The sequence below is a fragment of the Somniosus microcephalus genome, chromosome 3 (assembly GCF_052327205.1).
Source record: "Somniosus microcephalus isolate GS21.2 chromosome 3, FLI_Smic_1.0, whole genome shotgun sequence".
NCBI classification, from domain to species: domain Eukaryota; kingdom Metazoa; phylum Chordata; class Chondrichthyes; order Squaliformes; family Somniosidae; genus Somniosus; species Somniosus microcephalus.
Window position 1 is genome coordinate 271,050,229 of NC_140989.1, and position 7,809 is coordinate 271,058,037.

The window sequence follows — 7,809 nt, forward strand, 5'->3', positions numbered from 1 at the left end:
GCACTATTGGAGGTGCCATCTTTCAGATGAGTCATTAAACCAAAGCCCTGTCTGCGCTCTCAGGTGGGCGTAAAAGATCCCATGGCACTATTTTGAAGAGGAGCAGGGAGTTATCCCCGGTGTCATGGCCAATATTTATCCCTCAATCAACATCACTAAAACAGATTATCTGGTCATTATCACACTGATGTTTGTGGGAGCTTGCTATGCACAAATTGGCTGCCGCATTTCCCACATTACAACAGTGACTACACTTCAAAAGTACTTCATTGGCTGTAAAGCGCTTTGAGACGTCCAGTGGTTGTGAAAGGTGCTATATAAATGCAAGTCTTTCTTTCTTTTCAGGGCTCTTACAGTCAGAAAACAGAGGGGACGTTCATCAAATTAGTCTTGGCTGGATTCAGACCCTGGTCCCAGAGGAGAAACACCAGTGTCTAACACTACATCACATAGTCCCCAAACTGTAATGATTTTGTCAGAGAACAATGATGTAACTTACATCTCATTCATTTCAGTGATGGTAACCAAACTAGAATGGTGCCACAGAGCAGAGAGATGTAGGTCTGATTGCTTCACTTCACTTGGGTCCTTGATCTTAGCTGTACCATGGCAGGGAGCTGCCTGGCCTGCATATTGCATCTAAGAGATCAGAGGGAGAACAGCCACCTAGCCATTGGCACGCAGGTCCTAACAGCCAGGTGTACAACAGAAATTGGCAGAGCCTTAGAGGCAGATCATCCGCCTGCCCCCTCAGCTGTGGGAGGTCCCTGGTCTGATGAGAGCAGAAAATGGAAAAGAAAATGCGGTGGACAAAAGGGAAAGATTTCAAACTCTTATTAAAAGGTCACTAAATTACCAAACAATATTCATTACATAATAATCACTGGACACTGCCAGTATGTAATGAAGCAGTTGTATTGTGCTGTGAACAAGGAAACATCTTCCATCTTTGCCCCAACCAATTTTAACTCTTTTGAAGGTGCCGTTTCACACTGCGGAATATTGAGATCTCTCAAGTGCCTTTCCCAACTGGCCATTCCTTGTGTGACACATTTAGTGTCATCAGGCTATTTGACTGGGGCTAGGGGAAGCACATTAGTCAAGCCCTACTGTTCTTAACTGGCGTCCACTCCTGTGCACCTTCCCGGAGCAGTTACTGGATAGCAACTGGGAACAAGATTTGTGGCCCATTTCCCCTCTCTAACTTAGGGACACTGAGACCAATTCTAGCTCCACTAGTGCAAACAAAAACAGAAACTGCTGGAAATACAACAGATCAGTCAACATCTGTGGAGAGAACAGACAAGTTAATGTTTCAGGTGCAGACCCTTTCTGATGCTGACATGTAGGGTCATGAATTCTCAATACTGCCGCATAATATCAGATAGGAAAGACTGTACCTTTCTCGTAAACACAGGGACTGGAGCACAAGACTTCCGTAGGCCTCACTGAATATAAATAGAGCCTTGGTACTTGTGCTGGGGTCAATAAATTTCTTTCTTGCTTCTACTGCAGTGAAAAGTTTTTCAGCAATCTGCTCTGGGAAGCCAATTAATGAGTCAACGTGCTGTATGTTGTCAGCTATAAAACCAAGCACCACGTCAAAAAGCGACTTGGGAGAATAGCGAAGATTCCCTTCCTTTGTGTAAGTGAAGACAATGTGATCAGTCCTGCAAGTGCTTGGCTTGTCTCCATCTTCGATACACAGTTTAACAGTGAAACCCTTTTGAAATAGTCGCAGTGACTTGGGTTTTCTGGTGCTCGTCTTCAAGTTTGAAGCACCATTTAACAGGTGCAGTTGTCCCTGTTCACGCACATAGATAGGTCCAAATTCAAATGCAGGACTTGTATTGGAGAACGAAGACATTGGAAAACAATCTGAATTAAAAAAAATTATGCATATTTTAGTTTATGCTACTGGATATTTCTAAACTTATTAAACATTTAGAACTTCAAGCAACAAAATATAAAAACTTGATTCCCAAACTTCAGGGCACATTTTTAAAAATGATATTCTCTGGTGAATTTATTTTGCCCATGTAGTGCTGGGAATTGAACACTGATCACCCAGTGTCAGCATCAAGCTCCTCCAGGCTAGGTACAAAGGTATGATGCAGATTAAAGCTCTCTCTACAATGCCTAATAAAAGGATAACCAGGTCAGGTATAGCAACAGCTTGCACCTTGAATATAGTAAAATCATTCCAAGGCACTGCACAGAGGACAAAAAGAACAGATGCCATAGAAGAATTATAGAATCATAGAAATTATAACAGAGGAGGCCCATGTAGAGTTAATTACTATAATGCCACAATTTCCCTTTAAATTATTTTATAATCTCTGGGCCTGAAATCCAGTTGAACCCAATGGCAAATAGAGAGAGAGCAAATCTGTAGATGGGGGGACCTTTACTTGTGGGGGAACCTAGCTGTGCCCCATTCCAAGTCCTACCCTAAATTCTGGTGGGGGCCGAGGGGTGGGAGGGGGGAAGCGAGTGAATGAGTCTTCCACCCTCCCCACTACATCAGACATCCGGGGGGCAAGTTAAACTCACATCCACTGCTTTATCTATTCTTGGTGCCAAGACAATGGCAGCAGTTCAGTTCATGTAGAGTCCATTCCTCCAGTTTCAAAACTGATCCCAATGCTACAGACATGAACTCCCACCTTAATCTACCAATCACACAATCAGCTGTCTAATTTCCCTCTGTCTGTTTGGCTTTGCGTGTGCACTGGAGAATACTAGCCTTGAGCTCTTTTTAGCTTTCTTCTTAGCTACTCGTATTCCGTGAACAAGATCCCCTTTTCAGTCCTAGCAACATTATTACTTCTCACATAGACTAGAACTGATTACAAAAGGTGTTTGCAACCTTGGTCAAAGAAATGGGTTTTCATATGACTTTTGAAAGTGGAAAAAGATTGTAGAGAGGTGGAGGAGTTTAGGAAGGGAGGTGCAGCGTAGGGCCATTGCAGAGTAAAGGCTCTGACATCAATATTGTAGTGGATGTGTGCATGGTTGTAGGGTTTACAGAAGGCTGGAGTCAAAAACCAGAGGACACAGACATACTATTGGTGAGGCCATGAAGATATTTGTACAAGAGGATGAGGATTTTAAATTTGATGTATGAGGAGACAGCAAGCCAGTGGAGGTCAGCAAGGACAGGTGTGATGGGCAAGTGGGAATTAGGACAGGATATAGGCAATGGAGTGTATGAAGGGTGGAAGTCAGGAGGCTGATAAAGAAGGACTGAAGAATTTGAGTGACAATTTGAGTCTGTAAAAGAATTTCAGCAGTGGAGGAAGCAGACAATGATGTGAGGGTGGAAATGAGTGGTCTTGGCGAGGGATAGGATACGGAGTTTGAAGCTCAGCTTCGGGTTGAACAAGGTGCCAAGGTTGCCTGTTTCAGCCTAAGGGAGCAACCAGAGAGAGGGAGAGAGTCAGCACCAAGCCAGCAGATGTTTTGGCATGAGCCTAAAAGCAATTACTTGAGTATTGCACAGGTTAGATGCATTAGACATAGAAACATAGAAGATAGGAGCAGGAGTAGGCCATTCGGCCCCTCGAGCCTGCTCCGCCATTCAATGAGATCATGGCTGATCATCCAAACTCAGTACTCTGTTCCTGCCTTCTCCCCATATCCCTTTAGCCTCAAGAAATATATCTAACTCCTTCTTGAATATATTTAATGAATTGGCCTCAACTGCCTTCTGTGGTAGAGAATTCCACAGGTTCACCACTCACTGGGTGAAGAAATTCCTCCTCATCCCTGTCCTAAATGGCTTACCCCTTATTCTTAGACTGTGGCCCCTGGTTCTGGACTCCCACGCCATCGGGAACATCCTTCTTGCATCTAGTCTGTCTAGTCCTGTTAGAATGTTATCAGTTTCAATGAGATCCCTCTCATTCTTCTAAACTCCAGCGAGTATAAGCCCAATCGACCCAATCTCTCCTCATACGTCATCCCAGGTATCAGTCTGGTGAATCTTCGCTGCACTCCCTCCATGGCAAGAACATCCTTCCTCAGATAAGGCGACCAAAACTGCACACAATACTCAAGGTGTGGTCTCACCAAGGCCCTGTACAACTGCAGCAAGACATCCTTGTTCCTGTACTCGAACCCTCTCGCTACGAAGGCCAACATACCATTTGCCTTCTTAAACGCCTGCTGCACCTGCATGCTTACCTTCAGCGACTGGTGCACAAGGACACCCAGGTCTCGTTGCACTTCTGCTTCTCCCAATCTATTGCCATTCAGATAATAATCTGCCTTCCTGTTTTTTGCCACCAAAGTGGATAACCTCGCATTTATCCACATTGTACTGCATCTGCCATATCACCCAACCTGTCCAAATCATACTGGGGTTTCTCTGCATCCTCCTCACAACACACATGCCCACCCAGCTTTGTGTCGTCTGCAAACTTGGAGATATTACATCTAGTTCCCTCGTCTAGATCATTAATATATATTGTGAGTAGCTGGGGTCCTAGGACCGATCCCTGCGGTACCCCACTAGTCACTGCCTGCCACTCGGAAAAAGACCCGTTTATTCCAACTCTTTGCTTCCTGTCTGCCAACCAGTTCTCTATCCAAGTCAGTACCTTGCCCCCAATTCCATGTACCTTAACTTTACACGCTAATCTCTTATGCAGGACCTTATCGAAAGCCACTCTGGTGGTTAGACTCCTCCGCTCTAGACTAAGCTAATCAAATTTCCCACATCATTATGGGCTCCCTGATTTTGATTGCTAATTTATGTTCAATTGTGGGCATTTTTATGCAGTATTCAAACTACGAATGGGGTTCAGGTTGCATCTCAGCATAAGACCCCAACAGTGAGCAGATTCTCATCTCATCAGTCTGGATTCATACCCAGGTCCCAGCAATGAATACTAGGTAGTTTGCTAATTCATTGCACCACACGGAAGGAGCAAACGTTAGAATTGGACCAATGAGTAAACTGGGGTGTGTGGGGTGAGCCTTAATGATGCCTGGCAAACAACCGCACCCAGAAGGGTGGTGTTATTAGCAATTGGTCCCAACGGCTCGTCCAGCTCTCACTCATGGCTCCGTGTCACTCCCTGGAAGGAGACACTCGGGCTAGGGGAAAATCACATCTTTTTCTCTTTAATCTCTCCTCCTCCCCAGAGTGCATCACTTACCCTCGCCCAGCCGCCAACTCACTTTCAGGCTACCATCCGGCCGAGCAGCGACGCGAAGTACCTGTTAAGCGCACCAATGTTCCCGCTTCCCGGCAGTTCATGGGGCTGGGGCTGGGGCCGGAACCGCAAATCGGACACAGGCGGGAAGGGATATGGGACAGACCGGAAGTGCAAATCGGACACACGAGGAGGGGGGGGGGTTATGTGGCGGGCCGGAAGTGTAAGTTGGTCACACGGGGACGGGTTGTTGTGGTTACGGCGAGGCCGACATGAAGCGAGATTATGGTTTAGCGGCTGCGGGGACGCAGCTTGTGTTGGCAGCGTCTCGAGATGAGAAACATCCGCCGGAGAACATAACCGACGGGTGAGGAGGAGCCGCTGCCCCTGCTGACTGGGGTCGTGTCCAGGGCGAGGGGCGAGAGACAAACTCCAGGGAGTGCCCTGGATGTGAATCTCTTGAGCGGTTGATGGTGATGGGTTCCCTCGCGTCAGCCTACGCCGCGTTTTGCAACCCAGCGCCCCACCCCCTCTCAATTCAATTCAAATCGCTTTATTGGCATGATGACAAGGTACATCTTGTTGCCAAAGCATCGAAAAAACATTCATGGTTGTACACAAAAATACAGATCTATCCATACAGTGTATAAACAGATATATCCCTGAGTGTATAAATATACATTCATATAATTTGTATATACTCTTTTTCTTACATTTAGTGGTTGTCCCTCTGTTTATGGCAAGCTGTAACATAGTGTGCCGCTAAGGTTACACAATTTCTCTCTTCCCCTAGTAGGTATGGGAGTTTTTTGGTCGTCATTCAAATTTCTGAATTCCGGGCATATTTTTGTGAATTTTGGGTAGAAATTCTCCCTTATGCCTGATACTTTCTACAAGCTGTGAGGAAGTGCATCTCTGTCTCACCACTCCCTGACTGCAGTGAGAGCATATCCTGTCCTCTCTTGGTAGCCGGGTCTGCCTGTGTCTATCTTTTTCGATCGCCAGGCTATGTTCACTAAGTCTGTACATTGTCAAGGTTTTTCTCAGTTTGCTATCCTTTACCCTGGTCAGGTATCAGCCATGTTGTATTGTCTGTTTAGGGCCAAGTAGCAATTGAGTTTGCTTTGGGTTTTTGTTGTTTCTGCCCAATATGACAGATATTTTTCCTTTTGCTTAGCGACGATTGTGTTGGGTCGAATTCTTTGTGTTACGCTGTCACTGTCCTGGGGCTGGTTAGTGTTAGTAGTTACTTCACTGAGTCCCAGGACTAGTTGACTGAGGGTATTCTTCTTTATGGTCCTCTCTTGGCATTTCAGGGCTTCGTAATGATAGCATTGGGGGTTGCTCATTTCTAGGTGTTTCCAAAATTTGGTGGCTCTTTTTTGGATAGTGATTATTAATGGATATTGGCCTAGTTCTGCCCTGCATGCATTGTTTACGGTTTTCCTTTGAGTCCGGAGGATACTTTTACAGAATTCTGCATGTAGGATCTCAATTGGGTGTTTGTCCCATTTTGCAAATTCTTATTGTGTTAGCGATCCCCACACCTCACTGCCATAGAGTGCAATTGGTTCAATTACTGATTTGAAAATTTTGAGCCAAATGCTAATTGGGATTTCTATTTGGATTGATTTTTTAATGGCATAGAAAGCCCTTCTTGCTTTCTCTTTCAGTTCATTCACAGCCAGATGAAAATTTCCTGTAGAACTGATTTTTAAGCCCAAGTATGTGTAGTTAGTGGTTTGTTCAATTTTGGTTGTTCCTAGTGTGAAATTTATTTTGGGTCCCTGATGTCTGGATCTTTGCTGGAACACAAGGACTTTGGTTTTTTGGGGATTTATTGTCAGGGCCCAGGTCTGGCAATACGACTCCAGCAGATCCAGGTTCTGCTGTAGACCCTCCTTAGTTGGTGACAGCAGAACCAGGTCATCTGCATAGAGGAGGAATTTAACCTTGGATTCATATAGGGTGAGGCCGGGTGCTGTAGATTGTTCAAGTAGTTTTGCCAATTCATTTATGTAAATATTAAAGAGTGTCGGTGAGATGGGCGAGCCCTGCGTCACCCCCCACCCCTGTGGGAAGTATTTTGTGCGGGTTAGGTTGATTGGCCATGATTAAAAAAAAATTGATCCTTAGTGTTAGGGGGGATTAAATACGTGGGGTTACGGGGATAGGGCTTGGGTGGGATGGCTGTCGGTGTAGGGACCGGGTGCTAGGGTTTGGATGATCAGCCATGATCTCGTTGAATGGCGGAGCAGGCTCGAAGGGCCGAATGGCCTACTCCTGCTCCTAGTTTCTATGTTTCTCTCCAATTTTAACTGCACATTTGTTGTTTGTATACATTGATTTAATTACATCATATGTTTTGCCCCCTACCCCGCTTTCGATAAGTTTCAGGAATAAACCGTCGTGCCAGATGGAATCGAAAGCCTTCTGGAAATCTATAAAGCATGCGTAGATTTTGCTTTTGTTTTGATGAACGTGTTTGTCAATTAGGGTCTGTAGGGTGAAGATATGATCTGATGTTCTATAGTTTGGCAGGAATCCAATTTGGCTTTTATTCAAGACATTGTGCTCCTCAACGAAGTTTATAAGTCTTTTGTTTATGATACTACAGAATACCTTCCCCAGGTTACTGTTTACACAGATG

General features: G+C 45.1%; 2 protein-coding genes across 7 annotated transcripts in view; one reads left to right on the forward strand and one right to left on the reverse strand.

The window, feature by feature from the left end:
- Positions 1-5,379, reverse strand: part of lrrc42 (leucine rich repeat containing 42) — a 29,168-nt gene extending 23,789 nt beyond the window's left edge. The window contains exons 1-2 of one of the 4 annotated variants that reach the window (XM_085982523.1): positions 5,224-5,379; positions 1,401-1,878 (exon numbers count right to left, since the gene is read on the reverse strand). In XM_085982523.1, the coding sequence (XP_085838649.1) occupies positions 1,401-1,878; positions 5,224-5,263 (518 nt within the window). In that variant the 5' untranslated portion in view covers positions 5,264-5,379. Of the gene's footprint in view, positions 1-1,400; positions 1,879-5,162 lie in introns of all 4 variants that reach the window. The other 3 variants (XM_085982520.1, XM_085982522.1, XM_085982521.1) reach the window with 3 other exon arrangements.
- The window catches only part of hspb11 (heat shock protein, alpha-crystallin-related, b11), a 5,086-nt gene continuing 2,644 nt past the window's right edge, over positions 5,368-7,809 (forward strand). Inside the window, exon 1 of one of the 3 annotated variants that reach the window (XM_085982532.1) lies at positions 5,368-5,526. In XM_085982532.1, coding sequence (XP_085838658.1) covers positions 5,432-5,526 — 95 coding nt within the window. In that variant the 5' untranslated portion in view covers positions 5,368-5,431. The other 2 variants (XM_085982531.1, XM_085982533.1) reach the window with 2 other exon arrangements.